We start from the raw sequence: 20,039 nt of genomic DNA, 5'->3' as shown, positions 1-20,039 counted from the left end.
TTTTCTTTATGTTCCACAGAATATAAGAGAAAAGTTCAAGGTTACAGTTAGCTGGTGCATTGGAAATTATCTGCGCTTTAGTTGTTCAAGGAAAAATATATACAAAATGGTAGTTGGTGTCTGCCCTTAGATATTTTATAGGAGCCTGTTGTCTTGTTATCTAACATCAGTTATTGTAAAGGTAGGCTGCAGATATTTAGGTTTTATCAGAGATACATTTTGACCCATATCTGAATTAGTGCTCATATCTCTGAAGCAAAGCATACAGTTTAGGGCTTAAGCATTAAGGCCAGAGTCAGGTGCATAGTTGTGTAGCACCCAGATGAATATTTAGACACCCTGTCACCCGTTTAGACATCCTGTTGCTCCGTTGTGTGTGCAGTTGCTTTAATTGTGAGGCAGATTTGGTGCTTGCTGCCCAGTGCTTTCAATGTTTTGAAAATCAGGCTCAGCAAGTATCATTTCTAGCCCAAATGAGAGAGAACTAGGATCACATACAACCCCAGACCCAAGATTTTGGGACTGCTTGGTTGTGTTGTATCCAGTTCTTGGAAGACGTGTCCACATCACAAAAGTCACCTCCCACAACTAGCACTATTTGCCACTCTTGTTGGCAGCCTCAACAGGGACGTCAAGCTCTGAGTGGGCTTGGAAACTGAGTCACACTCTCTCCCATATGCAGGTCAGTGTTAAGGCCTCTTGCCCTGCTTCTGTCCATTCTGTACCTGTTGTGTGGATAAATGGAAGCCTTCAGTCTGCAAGACTGTTACTCTCGGACCTTTCACCAGCACTAAATTCACTCCACTGCGTACAGCTGTGCAACGTAAAACTCTGAGCAGTCTGAGCAGCGTCAAGCAATGCAAACATTTTATTTTGTTTTTAAATCCAATTTCAGGTTGGTCCATTCAGGTCCAGGTAAGGGATCCCCACAATCTGGGGTGGATTTATCTTTTGCAACGCGCACCGGTACAAGGCAAGGGATTGAAACCCATCTCTTCAGGACAGAGACTAGCAGAGACCTCTCACTGTGGACAAGGAACATAGTGCAGGGCTGCCACAATTCAGCTGAGCTCATCACGGAAATCACAACCTGTGAGTAACACTTGGAAGTTCTTCTTCTTTATGTTGAGTCACGTTGGCATTTGTCCTTAGGCGTGTTTCTCAGTGCAAAAATCAAAACGCTGGATCTGTGATCATTAGTTCAGGATCAATGCTTGGAGAAGTTTATTGGTCTCTCCAAGTTATTTACACTGGAGCTGATTGAAACTCAGAATGTAGACAGAATGTTTCTGTGAAAAGTTCATTGCTGCTTTTGCAGCCAGCTCTTAACTTCTATAGGAACTGTGGCAAATTGTGTGTTTTCAGACCTCCTCTCATGTCATTCTGACTTCCATTTTGCTCTTTTCATCCTCATTCTGATACGAGTCTAGCAGCCAATAAGGCCTGAAGTGTTAGAGTCAAAGATGGGGACCTCATGCCTTTGGGAAGTGATTGTCATGATGAGAAAGGAGGGCCTCCTCCTGCTGTTATGCGTCTATTTCAAAGGCCTCAGCTCTGTGACCCCTGGAAAGAACATCCTCCTGGAGTAAGAGGAGACATCGGGGGGAGAGAGTAAAAGTTACTGCTGATCTGGCTGGGGGACCTGTCTATAGAGAAGAGTGGGTAAGGTCAGAACCATAACTGTCCAAAATTCACAAATAGATACAGGCCATTTACCCACCTTGACCTGCGTTTTTTAAAATAAAAAATGGAGGCCAGTCTAATAACAACAGGTGCAAACCACCTCCCCCTTTCAGACAATCTACCTTCCTTCTAAAATGCAGTCAAGATTGAGTGACTGAGCACGACTGCCTCTATTCTTAGGGCTTGTCTACATGGGGAAAATGGCATACCTATTCTGGATTATCTCCCTGTCTGGATCCTCTCATTCTGGAATAAGTGTGTCCATAAGCGGAGTTATTCCAGACTAGCAATAGGGCTTCAAATTCACACCTCACTTTATTTCAGATTAACTTCCCCATGTGGACAGGCCCATATTTTGACCTTCTGATCTCAAATGCCTGGCTGAGCCCCCTTCACCCTGCCGCTCCTATTTGTTGGTTTGCCTTCTTATTTGTTCAAAGGGGTGCAGTTCTCGCTGTTCAAGACCCATGCCCAAAACCTGTAAAATCCTTGTTTTGTGATCTCTTTGCCACCTACTCTTTCCTTTCACCAGTGCTGGTAAAATTGGGAACTCCATCAATTCTACCTGAAGGTCTAAGTCTCAGTCCCCGAGCTAACATAAAGGTTAAGGCAGCCATGCTGCAGAATTCTTGCTGTAATAGATGCTGGTTACAATTATCAGGTTCTTTTTTCAAATACCAGAAAACTAATTAGTACTCCAGAGAGTCTTCATCTTTGTTGCAATTCTTCAGTGATTCCCTTTGCAGCTTTTAACTTCGATGCTCATTTTGTGCTTGAAAAGAGAGGCTGGCTCTTTGAATGTCTGTTTTGGAAGCAGTGGTGCTACCTGAATCTTAAGGTTAATGAGATTTTCTTTTGTATCTTGGCATTCAGAGATGCACACAAACATGAAGGGTGAGACAAATTAGGTCCAGGGGAATTACTTTTTTTTATTTTCTCCCTACAACACCCAACAAATTAATGTAACTCTATATATTTGAATCCTGTTTGGGTGTTGTAAAGCAGAAAGAATTTCAGTCGTCTTTCTCAGGCTGGAGGGGTAGAACAGGATTTGATTAATTTACTGTAGGTCTATATCAAATGTGAAGTTTCACAGGTATCAGTCAGTTCTCAGAGTGCTGCCTTTCATAGTCCTTTTCCACAGCTCTTCAGGCCAGCCTTTAAAAATAACCCTTTTTTAATACTAAGTGGTGTAAACAACCGTTCTAATTTTAGGGCATGTCCACCCAGCTCTGATTTTGTGGCCAATGACAGGCAGTTATCTTAACTGCTTACAAGTAACACCGCTCAGTTTACATCATCCACTCAGCTGGCTTTCTTCCATCCACACCCAACACTTATCTGCCTAGCTCTGTCCTGACAAGGACATTCATGTCAGTTGATCCACTGTGACTCTGTATGTAGTGTCCTGAGGAGGTGCCCATGAAGCCAGATCATCTGCTCAGGGGGCAATGCATTCGGAAGTGCCTAGTGCAGAGAGGGAGCCTCTTGAGAGAAAGGAGGATGAATCAAACTAGTTACTCAGACCAGGAGTAGCAAGAGCTGCCTAAAAAGAGAGGACCACCAGCACCCAAACCATGGCCGCACCTCCCCTTCCCACCAAGCCCAGACACAATTCGGCGTTTTGTCTGCACTGCATAAAACAAACATGTGAAGCACTTATGGAGAGGACTGTAGAGAAAGCTTCAAATAAGAAAATGTAGATATCGTTGAATAGTTAGGGACAGAGTATGGAGAAACTGATCTCGTATTGGAGGTCAGGGGAAGGCATAGTATCCTTCAGGTCCATGAGGGGCTTATTTCCAGGTAGAACTTCAGGCAGATGAAGGTACAGACTGCACTATGCAGATGTCCACTCCTCTTGAGCAACGAATCAATCATTCAGGTAAGTATACCTGTAAGCAGCCAATGAGTTGCATTGTGGAGGTAACTTGCCCTGCTGAGCACAGGAACAGCAGTAAACAGCACAGAAGGAACAACTAGTTTCACCTGCTCTCTATCCCTAAGCCAGAGCAAAGGATGAGGAAGGGATTTACATATGCCTGATGGAAATTCTGTTTGCCAACTGGAACCAGTTAACTTTCAATCAAAATTTGGAACAGAGCAAGTGCAATTCACCCTCTTGTAGAAATCACAGACCAGCAGAAACCAAGAGAATCCTGTGAAAGGACTCTAGTGAAAACTACTAGAGTTTCCATGGGAGCTGATACAGAATATGTGTGTGTGTCTATTATGCATAACACCCACACCACTATATATGTTCAAGGAAACTCAGTGAAAGCCAGTGAAGATGGCTAAGGAATAGTGACTCTGAAATACAGAATAAAGCCACATAAAGTAATCTTTTCTCACCCAGACATTCAAATCCACACTGCCTAGTTCTTTAGCTACTCATCTCCAATCGCCAATCTCATACCCACACTACTTTAACTCTGTTTGTTTCAGAAAAGTGGCTTGAGTTTCTGTCTATAAAGGAATGCTGGTTTCTTTTTATTTTAACAGAATCTGGAAGAGGTTTAAAGCAGGTCAAAATGTGGAAGTAGACAGGGTGACTCTGTTTCCTTTAAAAAGTATTTTCCTTGTTAATATTGTAAGTAGAGTGGATAATAAGTCGCCATAGAGGTGAATGGTATTTTACAAATACAAGCTTTTTACGGGCAGAGGTCTCATAATCTAAATTTTGTTTTTCGTGTTCAGCTTGCACCTACAAAAACCAGGAGTGCCGTTTGACCATCCATTATGAACATGGATTCTCTCTCACAGTTGAACCACAAGATGGTGCCTTGTCCAAAACAATTGCACAGTGTCCCTATGAAAAGCTAAAAATGTCTTCAGATGATGGCATTAGGATGCTTTATTTAGACTTCGGAGGCAAAGATGGAGAATTTGTAAGTACTGCATTTAGCTATGGGAATGCAGGTTATCATTTGTGCATGCAACTATTACAAGCAATTATTCTTTGCATGATTAGCATGACAGTGTGCTCAATGGAGCTGACTGTCCTTGAGTTCATGGTTTGGGGCAGGCACTTAGGAACCTAGCTAACATAGGTTAAATATACACACAGAAACAATTCTTGGGTGCCATGATTTCTGGTAGTCAAAACGTAAATTGTTCCATGCACTGTTGAACTCCTAAAATAATAATGACTGATATCTATTAAAATTTATAAGGAAATTGGCAAGGCCTTTTATCACGATTACATGGGTATGATCTGTCCTTAGAAAGAGTCAGTAAAATAAAAAAGGGATGCGGACAAAATGGTAAAACTATGCAAGGAGGGAAGAATGATTTCCTGTATTTAGGGACAAATTGAGTTCCATGGTGGTCAGACACTCCAGTTTTTTTGCATTTGTATGCATCAATCTGTAAACACTTGTTAACTAAGGGACTGATTTTCAAACATGCTCAGCACCCACAGTGACACTTAGAGCCAGATTTTCAAAAGAACTCAGCCACCAATCTGTTGTGCATTTTTGAAAACCTGGCCACTTATTTTGGTACACAAATGGGCTTTAAGCACTTCTGAAGATCTGCCACAATTGTGGGTGCTAAGTTCTTTTGAAAATTCTGTCCTATGTGTCCAGTCCTGCAAAATACTAAGTGCTTGCTACTCCCAGTTAAGTTACTGTAAGTTGAAGATGGTCAGCACCTAACAGGATGAGGCCATAATGTTGCACTTTAATGCCATTGACCTGCACCAGTGGGAGAGTATAGCTTGGAAAGTCATTTTCTGTAGAAACACACTGTTCCCTGTATTTGAATGTAGAACAAAGAGTGGAAATAAATGGCCATTTAAAATATAGTGCCACTATTCCTGGCTTTATGAAATCCTAACATCAGAAGCAAAGAACCATATCAGCTTCAAGTGCAGAATAAACATAGGCTCATTTCAAAGATAGAGACTGTGGGCTAGATCCACAAAAGGGACTTCGTCTCAGCACTGTAGCACTTAACCCTTAGATACCCTTCGACCTATGGAATCCACAACCCTGAATTAGGTACCCAGGCTCTGTATGTAAGGCATGTGGAGACTTAGGTGCCTAGGAATGGGATTCATAAAAGCCAGCAGGCTGAGCAGGGAATCACCTCAGCAAGCCACCAGGAAATACTGAAGAGGGAGTGGGGCCTAAGCCCGGGTTCATGGTTTTTCATTCAGGATTCACAGCCATGAACGCTCTCCTGACATTGGGAACCTAAGCCAGGTCATCTCTTTCTCACAAAAAAAACCAAGAGACCCCCTCCCCCCCATCCCCAACACCACCGTTTCTCACTATGTCTGGCCTCTGCCAGAAGCCCAGTTGTTAGAACAATCCCCAGGATGTGGCAGACCCAAGTTCCAATCCCTGTTCCATATACAAATTGGGACAGTATCAGCAGGAGAGACTGAGACAATCCTACCCCAAATATCCCATAGCCCCGTGGTTAGGGCACTCCGTTGAGAGCTGGGAGATCCAAGTTCACATTCTTGCTCCAAATCAGATAGAGGGAACAAATGAGCCCAGGACTCCTGGGGAAGCAGCCTAACCACTGGGCTAAAGGTTTCATATAGACAGCAGTATCCACACCACTATTGCTTTGTATGGGGGCTGATAGGTATGCTCAGAGGCTAACTAACTTACCGGAGCACATCCCACCGTGAGTTAGGGGAAGACCTCATTTGAGGATCCTGATGGGGTATAGGCATGAGCTAGGTGCCTGGGCATCAGGACTGAGCTGACTGTTTACATGCCCAACGGCAAATATTTAGGGACTTAGGAGAGATAGCTCAGTGGTCTGAGCATTGGCCTGTTAAACCCAGGATTGTGAGTTCAATCCTTGAGGGGGCCATTTGGGGAACTGGAGTAAAAAATCTGTCTGGGGACTGGACTAGATAACCTCCTGAGGTCCCTTCCAACCCTGATATTCTATGGTTAGTCACTTTATTGGTGGAAATATAGGTGCCTAGAGAGTTTAGGCACCTACAGGGTTAGGGAACAGCTAAGTGAGGGGTTTTGAGGATCTAAATTTTGGACTTCAGCACCAAAATTAATGGCCAATATTAATGGCAGGATTCTATAATAGAAGAATTGACTGTCCTGCTATTGCCTACTACATAGTGATGACACCTTGTTCTGTGCTGTTCATGAGTTTACACGTTTATTCTATGTAGAATGAGGTCTAACACTGAAAAACAGAACAGCCCTAGTTGCTATAGCACGATCAATGAGATACAAAACATTCCATCTGCTGTTGTAGGAGGTGAAGTGAAGAATCTATTTTCCTTCCAGAAACTGGCTTGACTAGCAGTTGTTGAGGCACTGGCCTTCCAGAACAGCCAGTTGCCATCTTTACCCCATTGGCTAGTTAAAAGATGGTGCATCCTGACTGGTCCATCTATAGCTGCTAGGATAACAATGCCAACCTGTACAGTAAACAACTATTTCAGAGACTCAGCCTACTCATATTGAAGTTGAGAGTTCTGCTATTAGCATAAAAAAAAAGTAAGAACAGACCCTTAATGGAAAGTGGCATAGATGCATGTGACATTTAGAAATTATATTCGATATATAGTGAAATGCATTATAGCCACCTACTTGTGGACCTGAAAAGGCAACTGCCTAGAGCATGGTGGTGGTAGTATAAAGCTGAAGTCAAATTGTACACTAAATATTTGGAAATCGTTTTTAAGACAGCTTGTCTACGACAGGCAGCTTCTTGTTTAATTTTCACTGAGATGCTGATACATCCTAATCTCTGAGCTAAATTATTTACTCGATCCCACCATTCTTATGGCTTCTAAACTCAGTTCAGAATTTTTTATTGCTCAGAATAGGTTGTGTGTGCAGGCCTATATCAAGAAGTTCAGACAGAAGCATGGGGGAGACAGTTGAAATGTTCTGCAAATGTAGTCAGATACTTCACTCAGAAAAGCCTGTAAACACACTGCACCGTTTCTGCTGTTACTCTGCCGTCAGACTCAGACGTGTACAGATTTTATTTTTTGCACTTGCAAAGCAGAACACATTGAACAAAAGAAAGCAGAATTAAGGCAATGATTAAAAAAATATTTCAGGCTATTTGCCTTCTTAATGTTGAAAGGCATTTTTGGATGGGCCGTGGGGAGTCAATTTCACTCAATTTGCTAAAGTATGTCCTTTCAAACTGCTACCTCAAACTGAGTCTGGAGGCCACAGTTCAATGCATTAACCGTTCTCAGACAGTGTTCTGATGAAGTGGGTTTTAGCCCACAAAAACTTATGCCCAAATAAACTGGTTAGTCTCTAAGGTGCCACAAGAACTCCTCCTTGTTCTCAGTCAGTGAACACAAGACTGATGGCTTGCATTGCTACAGCCTGCAAACCTCAGGCATACAGCCTCTCTTTCACAATCCAAACTATGCCCCCTAACCTTCCCCCTCTCCTGGGTGAGGCTCCCTTTAACAGCTGGAATTGAACCTGTTGGAAGACTTCAGGGGTTAACTACTTCTATCCTCTAAGCAGAACTATTGGGATTCCCTGTGAGAGCTTTCTGCTCGGCTTATCCAGAACCCCTCATCCAGTTCTGGGAGGACACGTCATCCAGTTCTCTGGGATCCAAAAAACTCAGTTCGACTCTAGCATGTCACTCAGATTATTGTGTTAGACATGTAACAGCTCTTTGCCCGTGCTGGCCTGGCCCAACAACTGGTGGCAACCACAATTCCAATTCATGTCGCACACCACAAACCACATCGCACATCTTTCCTAACCCCTAACATCTATACTTCTTGCATGTAAAGACCAATTGCTTTGCAGATTGTGTAAGGCAAGCTTGTATGCAGTGTTCGGCCCAGGATATTAGAGAGACAAGGTGGGTGAGGTAATACCTTTTAAATTGGACGAACTCCTGTTGGTGAGAGAGAGAAGATTTCAAACTTACACAGATCTCTTCTTCAGGTGTTTCCCAGAACCTGAAGAACTCTGTGTAAGCTGGAAAACTTGTCTGTCTCACCAACAGGAGTTGGTCCAGTAAAAGATATCACCTCACCCATCTGTTCTCTCTAAAGCAAGCTTATCAGTTCAAGATTTTTCTGTATACCTTATTTATTCTAAACATATCCACAATAGTTAATTTAATTAGTTTTTGCTTCCATTATTTACTATAGATGTATTCACAATAGTAAGTAGTTTCAGCAATTACTTGTTCAGGCATGTCTTATCTTAAGTTGGGCATGCTCACATCAGCTAAGCCAGGAACCTATCACTACAGCTCTAGGATTTTTTGCACAGTGCCAGGGTTACTGATTACTTTTAATGACCCAAGTATTTGCAACAAGACAAGCTGTAGAAAAATAAGATGCGGTGTGATGGATATGATAAAGTGCTGTTTCTTTTATCTGATTGCTTTAAAAATATTAGCAGGTAATAAGTAAGTAAGTAATCTGCAAATGACTGCTAGTTCTATCAGTGTTTTGTGATCTGAACAACCACTAACTCCATCTTTTTTCTAATTTCAGCAGCTGGACCTTCATTCTTGTCCAAAGCCAATTGTGTTCATCATTCATTCATTCCTTTCAGCTAAGATTACAAGACTTGGTTTGGTGGCGTAAGTTACAGCTGTTTCCTAAAAGAAAAATGCAGCTGCCATGCTAATCTGAAGTACAATCAATAGAAGACACCTGTAGCTGCTAGCAATCTACAAAATATTGGAGTTCAATGCAGGGACTTCAGCTCTGGTGATTCTCCAAGGCTCAGCCTTCATTTTGTCAGCTACAAAGGAGGCACACACAGAAAAAGACCAACAGATTTCAGACTCAGAATAGTCCTTTAAATCACTGTCAGTTGCAGGAGACAACAACATAGCTCATTGTAAATAATGGCAAAAATGTAATATTACAATGTTAATTTAAAACCACATACTGTACAGTGGAAATGAGTATAGTACTGTATGTGCAGAGATTCGAAATCATAAATCGTGCCTATTTCAAAGTATTGTTTATCTAGAGTAAGTAAGGGCTAAGTGGATGCAAGACTGGGCACTTATCAGTTGTGATTCAGAATAAGGCTTGATTTTTTTCTCTTTTTTAATACTATATGAAGTGGTGGCTTTATGAAGATTTAAAAAAAAAATCAGTAAAATATTACTTTCATCCCAGTTCACGTGCTGTTTAAATGACTTGCTGTTCCATAAGAAGGAGCCATGAGAGGCACTTGCTTTAATACCCTGGCAGGTAGGTTTTGTGTGTGCATGTACTCCAGTAGGGTGCTCAAAAGCAGGAGTTCTCAACCCTTTTCTGTCTGACACGTCCCCCCAACATGCTATAACAACTCTCCAGCCCACCTGTGCCCCCAAAACTGTTTTTCTCATATCCAGTAGATTAAAAGCCCGGGCCAGCACTAGGGGGTAGCAAGCAGGGCAATTGCCTCTTGCCCCACGCCACAAGGGATCCCATGAAGCGAAGTTGTTCGGGCTTCAGCTTTCTGCTCTGGGTGCCAATGACTCTGATGCCAGCCCTGCTCTCTGGTTTATTTTGGCATAACCTCAGTTGAGAACCTCTGCTCTAAAGCAGCAAGGAGATCCTTAGTGAACAGCCCAGCACCCGAATCAGAGCATTGAGGGGTATTTTCAAATGGTCCATATGTACGGAGCATATGTGCACATTCCTGTAGGGGGGGATCAAAGCAGCAGTAATGATAGGACTTTTGTGGTTAACAGGCTATTTAATAAGAGAGCACAAAGGGGCTTGTTGAAGTGTCCTTAACTTATGAACACACAGGGTAAACTTTTTAAAAGAATTAACCTAACTTTAAGAGCCTAAGTCCCACTGAAGGTCAGGGGCACTTAGTTGCTTTTGCAAATTTTACCCACAAGTTACAGTGCCTCACTTAACATTGTGACCTAGTAGTATATCCTGCTCCTAAATCGGTTAAATTGAAATAGATTTCATTAAGAAACACGTATAACTCTGTAATAATTCATTTAAAAATGCATTTCAGATTCAAAAAGTGGCCTGAGAATTCAGGAGGAGTGAACTGAAAAACTGTTGATCAAGTAGAATTTATACCACCTTTAAGCTGCAAACAGAACTAACTCTTTGAAATAGATATTCATAATGTGTTGACACTAAAGCAACATTTTGAAAGCCAGACTTTTAGAAAGAAGCAGAAGTCATGAATATGATTGCTTGCAGAAGTTCAGCTGTAGCATTGCAATGATTTGTATTTCTTTTTAAACTTTGCAGGTAGAGTGAGTTTTAATTTAGATGTCACTCAACTGGCAAAGAAAACAAATCACACATACTAAATAATAAAACAGTGATTCCATTGTAATTGTTTTTCAGTTAAGGTCTCGAGCACAGTAAATAAGTCAAGTCTGTTTCCACATACATAAAACTTTGATTTATGGTGGTTTTCATACATATGTTAATTAGTAATAGAAAAATACTCATTTTAAAATTTTAAAGAGATGCTGGGCTGAATTCACAAACACTGTACTGTACTTGCAAAACATTATACCCAAGAAAGAGGGTAATTTTCGAACAGTACATAAATATAGTTATCTTCACAAAAATCCTGAAAGTGATTTGCCTATCTAGTAACTTTCATTTCTACCTTAATGGCACTTACGATAAGGAATTAAAACTTATTTTATACCCCCCAAAAATAAATGTTAACTGCATGAATGGAAAATACTGGCAAATTATTTATCTGTGGTAGATCTTTGATCTCTTCTGGTTCAGGTATGCATGATTTTAGGGTTACCTCTTTCGGGGAGGCAAGTATAGGGTTGGGCCTTTGATCATAGAACCTATTTCAGTAAAAGCCTATGGAAAGTGTATCAAAAAGTAAATGCCAAGGTTTGTGAATTCAACGGAGGAGGCATCTCCCTGAAACCTTCTGGATCACACAATGCAAAGCGTTTTTTGTCCAAGTACAAAGTGTTTATGCATTTGGACCCTTGTTCCTATAGAAAGTTCAGAGATTCAAGCTGCAGCTTGTGTACTGTGGACAATACGTATGTAACTTATACTGCACTATGTTCTTATTCTTTTAACACTTAAAGTCACTGGAATATTATATAAACATGTATGTTCAATGTAAATAATCAGAATTCATATTAGTATCAATAATTAAATTACACAGTATGTAATCTAAGGTGCTCAGTTCTATATGAAGTATAAGTGAATAACTAAATAGTTTGCAAAGAAAGTTCATATTATATATTTATAGACAAATTAAAAATTATGGTAATTACAAATGTTATTTCTTCATCATTTACAGATTTTGGAGTGATTCATATTTGGATGGGATTGACAAAATATGGGCCTACTCCACATTTATAAGAGTATAGTTTATATTTTAGAGGAAAAGAATATATTTAATAAAAAGTCATTTATTCGATTTTTGTGAGGTGAGCTTAATTTGTGCAAGAGACTATTGAGAATGCTCTATTTACACCATTTCTGATCTCAGGAAACATTACACTTAATTCGTAAATAATTACTAAAACATAAATATATGGAAAAACACTTCTTCAGCTGGTTTAAAAGTGAGGCCAAGGTTCTTTAGGCAAGATTTTTAAATTGGAAAGAAAATGCACCATTATTAATTATGTCAGCAGTGTGTTTGGTGGCCTGTGAAGTGTCTCAGTCCAGTTCCTATGGATAAATAACCACATCCTAATACGCACTTCTGTTGGCAGTCTCTCTCATCACCAAGGACAAAAAGGGAAAGGCAACTCTACTAGCTGGGGGTCATAAAGGCAGGTATGCAACTGTGTGAGGAAACCTGCCGTGTCTATGAGTATCTTTCCAGCACATTTCTCAAGCACTAAATTCACTTAGTTTTCCCCAACACAGTTTCCGAAGTGTGTCTGTCTGGTGATGACAGTAGTGTAGTGAGAGTGGACAAATCACTGCATTTGAACACTTCATCAAAACAAGTAGCTGGGGAAAGAGGATTTGGTTTCCTCTCACCATTCAAATTCGTAAATAATGCCTTAAATAGAAAAAACAAACTATGTATCTTGTCTATGTACCCTGGTCATTTAACTAATTATATTGCAGTTTCAGAGAGAATGTGTTCAGTCTAGTTTAGAACAGGCTTCCCAGGCAGACACTTAAGGAGATGGAGGAGACTTTTATTAAAATATTATTTGTGAATAATGAACTTTAACTAGAATATTCCTGTAATTGTAAACCCTGCATAGAAATATCACTAATATTAGCAAGAATAGAGCATCTATACAGAAGACATCAGAAAAGTACTACCATCCACATTGTATGTCACAGAAAATAAAACTGATCTGATCTATTAGCGAAACATACTCATTCTTTTATGAGACCTTCTGATCCTTGGAAAATACAGTATGTATATAAAGGAAGAATGTGAAGATCATGCCAATATCTAATAGTTCCCTCCCTGCAATCCCACAGAAAGAAATGAAAGTCAATTTCACTGTAATAGGATGAATCAGCAGGAGCTGCTCACTTCAAAAGGCTTTTTGAACGTAGATGGATTCTTTGTACTTAAAAGTAACTAGTATTTCTCTTAAGTGTCCACTGTAAAATAATGAAAAGCCTTTTTATGCATTGCCAGGTAAATCACTACCACACAACATTAGTCAAAATCTTTGCCAAATAATGAAACTACTGCTCGACCTCTCCATATGAAAGCAAGTATTCCTAGTTCTTGGAGGACACGGAGTTATGTTTGTTTTCGCATGACTTGTCATTTTTCTGGGCCCAGCTGGCTTCAGATAAAGTTTTGCCTGATTTGGACTAAAGGATCAGACCCTTTGTACTGTATTTTAAAATGATATCCATTCTGATGGCATTTCAATGGCTCAATATTGCTCCCTTTAAAAACAAACAAACAAAAAAATCAATTGAAACTTTGTCATTGACATCACTGAAAGCAGAATCAGCCCCTAAAGATGTACATGCCCCACAATATTACCATCTTTTTGCTTACAAGTCAGAAAAATAATGAACAGATAAGCTGTGCTTTCATATAAATGTCAGAGGGATGAAATAGCCATGAGGCAGTATTTTGCCAGGAGGGGGAAAAACAGTCACATAAAAAGGTAACTGGAAAATTGTATTCAATATGAAAGTTCTTGAATTCAGAGGGAAATTTATGATCAACAGCATTATCCATCATAATGTCTAAGTTAACTGCTAAAAATATCAGCAAGATTGACTTTTTAAAGTGCACCAAGTGATTACCCAGTGCAAAATCTTAAGATAACAAAATTGAACTGTGTTGCATGTTAGAGATTTATAAAACAACAAGGATTACACCATTTACTCAAAATGGAGCAGTTTTGCCACATCAAAAACTGAAAAGCCATAACTGTTTTAGTCCAGTTACAAATCCATTGTTTACGTATAATAAATATAAAAATTAAGGTAAGTGAAAAATGACTGCCAGGCCAGAACTGAATAGTTCCTGCCTCTGAGGCAATTTTTTGCATGGGGTTAAATCATATATAAGTGGGAAAACTGTGTTCCAGGTACTCAAGCACCGTAGGAAGTAAACTCTTCACTCTGTGCAGTCACACTCACATCATTGCTCCCCCCTCGTAGCCTGCAGCATGGAGAGGATGGGAAGTAACTACACATCGGTAGAGTAAGACATGTACCTCATCCTGACTTGCACAGATAGGGAAGCAAACAATGAAAGTTATAAACACACTGCTCCAAGGTAGGCATAAGACCCCTAGTTAAATATGACCCACTTCTCCCATTGGCTTAAATGGACAGGATCAGGTCTCTTTAGAAAAAGGATCTAGAAGTCTTAGCTTCCAAATTCAAAAACTGAGAATATCCTAATTTGTTCCACAGCTGCATTTTGAGCCAATATTAATGTGAGTTTTTAAAGTATGGAAGGCACTACTGTATATAAATGCATAATGTTGTTACAGCCTGAGTTATAGATTAATGGTGGGGAATGGTGCAGCTAAATGGGACCAGTATACTCTCTGGCACAACACTCCCTCATTTCAGACTGCTTGGATTCCGTGGTGGTTGTTAGCACAGCGTGTCTCTAACCAATGAGTTTCACTTGCTGCGAGTTATAAATGAGTAGTCAGTTCCAGTACTGTACTGACTGCAGGCACACCACATGCAGAGAGAAGAGTGACTATTTCACCTAATTTATACAAGCCCTCTGCACCTAAGTACTGCATTCGTTTCATTCAGTATAAAGGTTAAAAATCAGTTTCATGAATAAGGTTTTGCTTGCTCATGTTAGCAAGCCTCAGCCATTTTACAAAGTATAGAAATTTGGCCTCACTACCTGCAGGTTACCTCCTGCATAATTAATCCAATTTTCTAATTTACCGTGTACAAAATGAGTTTACATTTTCATCCACAAACAACATAGGCAAGAAGACTACCAGTAGTAAGCAGAAAATGCAGCTTCCAAAAGCTACATTATAAAATTAAGATTTGTTCAAGAGTAAGTGCAGTGTTAAGTTTTCTGATTCAGGTTACTAATTTAAATTTAACATAATGAAACATGCAGATGCAAAATCTTTAGACATTCATCACACATTAAAAAACATGCATATCTGCATTCAAGGGTTCTTGAACATAGAAATAACTAGCTTGATAGATCACAGTAGCACAAAGTACTTATACTCTTAAAATTAGACTATTAATTTAAGCAAGTCATTAAATTATACATAGAAACTTAATTTCTGTCTTATAGCTGACATCATAACAGGGTAAAAACAGAAAAACAACAAATCTGAATGGGGTAGTAGAATAAATAAGCCATATGGTAACAAATATAACTGAGCAGTTTTGTACCTGCATTTTTTAATTTAAATGAACAGACACAGTGATAAATTTTAAGACTTTAGCATTCCCAGTTCAGAGTAAGAACCACTAAAACCTTTCAGGCCACTAATCCAAATGTTATTTTTATAGTTTTATTTCATTATAACACTACAAGTACAAGTTAAGGCCTACCTTTGTATGGTAGGTTAACATCCTGTTTCCACCAAAATCTTTGCTAAAAAAACTAATGGGTATATGATGAGAGAATGTCAGGTTAAATTTGGCCTACAATTTAGTTTCAGTTAACAGAACAGAAATGGAAATGGTAGAAATATTTCCACATAATGTTTGTTTTTTTTAAAAGAAACTTATGATGTTTTTTTTAAACAGTGTTTGAAACTCAACCTTGTAGCATTGTGCTAACACATCAGAACCTGACAGTGCAATCAACTGAAGATGTAACAAAGGTGAAACTGACTAGTTTTATTTCTGTTGTCTACACTGAAAAGTAGTGTTACTATTATTATTGTGTACATCATGGTATCACCTAAAGACCCATTATAGCAGGCACTGTACAAACAAGACCCTTCCACACACACCCCAACCTCAGAGTTTGCCATCTACTTTAAATGATTTAGGCCTGGATTTCAAAAGGAGCCTATGAAAATTAAACATCTAAATGCCAGCTGGATACCAACTCCTTAGAGCTTGTCTACACAGAAATTGTGCTGCTTTTATACCAATATAGTTAAGGCAGTACAAACACCCTACTGTGGCTATACTATGCCATTTGGATGTGCCTGTTCCAGTATAGCTTTTTGCTGGAAAGCCTGCTCTACAGGTTTTGTACCATTACAACTATTTCCATTAGGGGAGTGATTTTAATTCCTAAATACTTAAAAGTGCCACACCCCCTACTGTGGATGCAGTTACATCAATGTAAAGATACTAGGACTGGTATCACTGATTCCCCTTCCCTACAGGAATAACTATACTGGTATAAGACACTTAATTTAAAGGTGTTTGTAGCATAGGTAAAGATTTTATTTTCTTTTAAATTATTTGTAAATCTGACAGTGCCCCTTAAAAGCAGCACTGGTCACTCTCCTTCATTTTCAGATAAAATGGTTCTTGTTCTGTTTAGGAAGCCACTGCTCTCAATTTCACAGCTCTCTTTAGATCAATGGTACTGTAGGACTCGTTTTTTTCACAATGAGAAAATGCATCTTAAAGGGATTCTACTAATATGTTTAAAATATCAAATTGTTACAAGAGAAACATGAAATGAGAATTGATATTGGAAACCCGTGAGATTAAAAGACATAATCCAAAATAAGGGTCCTTGTACTAAGTTTTTATAAGCCATTTTACTGAAGGTTTGTTTTTTTTTTTAATTATTATTATTTCTGGCTTTGCAGGGTAAATTTTATGGAAAGCTGTCTCAGCTTTCAAAAAAAAAGATCAAAACCATAAAAAACTGTTGTAAATGGCATGTTTGATTTTGGGGTCATTCAAAACCAACATCTTTTATGTTTTACGCTAAGACTGGAGAGGTTACTGTGCCTTCAACCCTAACCATACTTACATTAATCTGCAGAAAATTAAGGCATTATGGCTAGTTAAGTTATAAAACTCCTCACATTTTATTGCAATGTAAACCTTTCCAGTTAACTTATTTGAAGAACAAAAAAGTAGTCGTGTATGGAACAATTGTCTTTTCTTAAAGACTGTGAAAACAGAAGAAATAAAATAGTCTTGTTACTACAATCAAATTTGGATTTTTTTATTACATCTAAAATAAAATCTGTACAACACATGAAAATGTTTCTGAAAAATCTAAGTCACAGTCTTTTAGATATCTATAAATAGGCATATAGTATAAAATGAAATGTTCATTACAGATTTTTTTTAATAAAAACTCAATATAAAATATCTAAAGGCCATAACACAGTATTGGATTAGGGAATTAAGTCTATGAACCAAGTTTTTTAAGGTCTGTTTTGTTCCTGTTACCTGGCTTTATACTTTTGTTGTAATGCACTGTGCTTTTTCTGTTAAGTTGGAGAAGAGGGTGTAAACTCCATTCATATGTAATGATTCATCATCATTACTTGTTAGTCTTTTCCAAAACCCATTCAATCACCTATACAAATAAAGGAGAAATCAGATTTTAAAAGTTGGTTACTTTCAAGAACAAAAACCAAACTTCTGCAATATTATTGATGGAGCAAGTATAACCAAAAAGTTTACTGGTGACAGAAGTTTTAATAGGGACTGTTTTCACCATGGAGAAGTCAATGTGTTCAGTGAATGGAGCAGATACAGTCATTAACATACAACTGTTTGGATTTTTCACTTCTAAATAATTTTCATGCATTTAAAAAGAGCACTTTTTTAGCTTCAAAAGTTGACATACTGTAGTCCAATCTCTCCATGCACTGATAACAAAAAGTACACCCTCAATTCTAAATATCCAGTGTTTTCTTTTTGAAAAATTTCCTGCTTTATAAACTGAAGAACAAACGTTTTGTTTCATTGCTGAACCTGCATCTGTAGTGGTTGCTATTCCTCAAACTGGGTGGCCAAGCATAAGTCAATGCTGGTCCATCAGAGAGATTCTGGCACACTGAAAGGCCCGATAAGTTGTTGTTGCAGAGCAGGAGAGGCAGCATGGTCTAGCAGACAGAAAATACTGATCTCTAATGCCTGGTTCCATCATTGACTTACGATGAGGTCTGTTTCCCAGTCCGGGAAAATGGAGATAATACCTCCTCCTTTCCTCACAGATGAGTTTGGGAGCATTAGCATGTAGACTACTGCTAGGTTACAGCTAGTATGGAGGTACAGGGGTACTATGAATGAATATCCCTGGCTTACCACCTATTCTTTACAATCTGTGTGCTTGGGGGTGGGTTTATTCTACTGGAAGATAGGGTGGGGCAAACACTGCACTCGTAGAATAATCATGGAGAAACTCCATGGTCAGTTCTTGCAGTTTTCCCTTCAGTTAGCCCCTCTTCCACCAAAGGTTTTGCTATGGGAATGAACCAAGCAAATCCTTACATTTGATTTTACAGTATAGAGAACAAAAATGGTAAATTCCACAGTGCTCATCATCATAAAGTTTCTCTAATGAGGTATCCAGGATAAGACTCAATGCACTGATAAATTTCTGGACAGGAGTATTTTCTCCTAGTATTTTCCCCATATTAAAATTCACATGAATCTTCCTGACACCCAAATGAGTCCAGTCATCATTCCCTCAGGTTTCTATTTATAGGTATTCCCAGAGCTTGGATCTACCATTTCTATAATTCTTCCTTTAGAACAATTGTATTTCCTTTTATAACATAATGGTCCCCCTAATGATCCATTAGTGCAGAGACTCCTCTGAGAAACAGAAGATCTTGTACATATTTTTCTTACTAATGTGAAAAAGTTTTGAGTCTTTTTCCTTATTTCAAATTTCTCTGACAGTGGCCACCCTTATTAGAACATTTTCAATAGCAAGTCAACATCTGCAACTGGAATTTTGCACTGAGGGAAACTAACCTCAAAAGAACTCTCATAATACAAACTAGAGAACATAGAGAACACAACAGATGGTCTCCTCTGTTCACCCATTAAAGCCATGCACCAACCCACAGTCCAAGAAGCAGCTGCAATAGATTTCACACAGCAGTGTATTAGGAACACATTTCCAGAACATCCAGGAATAGGGTTACCTGTTTAGCATTGTTGTTTGCTGTTTTCTTCATTTCATCAAACAGCCCCCTGGAAGTTTTCAGATCCTAAACAGAGAACACATCATTTTATAGAATTGCTGTCAGACAGATTTGAACATACATAAACCTCCTCTGGAGCTGATACTAACATTAAAGTTACCTGTAGGGACTTTCCCTGATTGAGGATCTCCTAGAGCTCCTTAATTGGAAACATTAATTACTTATTTCTTTTCTGAGACTGCCTTCTCTACTAATCCATTAGGAATGGGTTGCGCCTCTCCCTGCAGTTACAAGGGGTCATCCCTTGTCACTCAAGTTTTGGAGTTTAGCCATGCCCTTCCTGCCCCTGAATACTTTCAAAGCTACAGAGATGCTGTTCAAAATTCTTATATAGCCCCTGACTGAACATTTAACTATAACCATGCACATGTACTGCACTCTTGTAACAAAGGGCAGAGCTCCAAAATATATGTGACCGGGGTAGGTGAAACTGTGAGAGAGATCAGTACCAAAAAGGAAAACCACCACATCGGATAACAGATTTTCTATTTTCGAGTCTGGCCCTTCCCACTACTAATGGCATGTAGATAAAGCAGGTAGGAATGTAGTAGAAGGAGAAAAGAGAACTAAGTATGTATATTTCCTGCAACCTTTAAGAGGAAAATATTGCCTCACCCTCAGTGGAAAACATAATACTGCAGTACTAGTGTGGTTCTACTGCACAGCATGGGGAAGAATTCAGCGGACCCAAGAACATATGAGGTGTGGGGCTGCACCATTTAGTTCCTTACCCCTTAAAAAACCTGTTTGAATGCAGAAAGCTCTCTGCATTCAAATAGGTTTTTTAAGGAGTAAGGCCATCATATTTACAACTACATAGGTCCAGC

At 39.1% G+C, this 20,039-nt stretch overlaps 2 protein-coding genes across 4 annotated transcripts in view; one reads left to right on the top strand and one right to left on the bottom strand.

Annotated features, from left to right (window-relative positions):
- Positions 1-11,901, top strand: part of SNTB1 (syntrophin beta 1) — a 167,012-nt gene extending 155,111 nt beyond the window's left edge. The window contains 3 exon segments of the mRNA XM_032777235.2: positions 896-1,092; positions 4,381-4,571; positions 9,161-11,901. Coding sequence (XP_032633126.1) covers positions 896-1,092; positions 4,381-4,571; positions 9,161-9,253 — 481 coding nt within the window. The 3' untranslated portion in view covers positions 9,254-11,901.
- Positions 1-20,039, bottom strand: part of MTBP (MDM2 binding protein) — a 321,748-nt gene that overhangs the window by 245,619 nt on the left and 56,090 nt on the right. For 2 of the 3 annotated variants that reach the window (XM_075063204.1, XM_032777231.2), the window contains exons 21-22: positions 19,153-19,218; positions 17,195-17,570 (exon numbers count right to left, since the gene is read on the bottom strand). In XM_075063204.1, coding sequence (XP_074919305.1) covers positions 17,535-17,570; positions 19,153-19,218 — 102 coding nt within the window. In that variant the 3' untranslated portion in view covers positions 17,195-17,534. Of the gene's footprint in view, positions 1-17,194; positions 17,571-19,152; positions 19,219-20,039 lie in introns of those variants that run through there. The other variant, XR_012655394.1, reaches the window with a different exon arrangement.

This window comes from Chelonoidis abingdonii, chromosome 2 (assembly GCF_003597395.2).
Source record: "Chelonoidis abingdonii isolate Lonesome George chromosome 2, CheloAbing_2.0, whole genome shotgun sequence".
In the NCBI taxonomy this organism is placed as follows: domain Eukaryota; kingdom Metazoa; phylum Chordata; order Testudines; family Testudinidae; genus Chelonoidis; species Chelonoidis abingdonii.
This window is presented reverse-complemented; position numbering and strand designations above follow the sequence as displayed.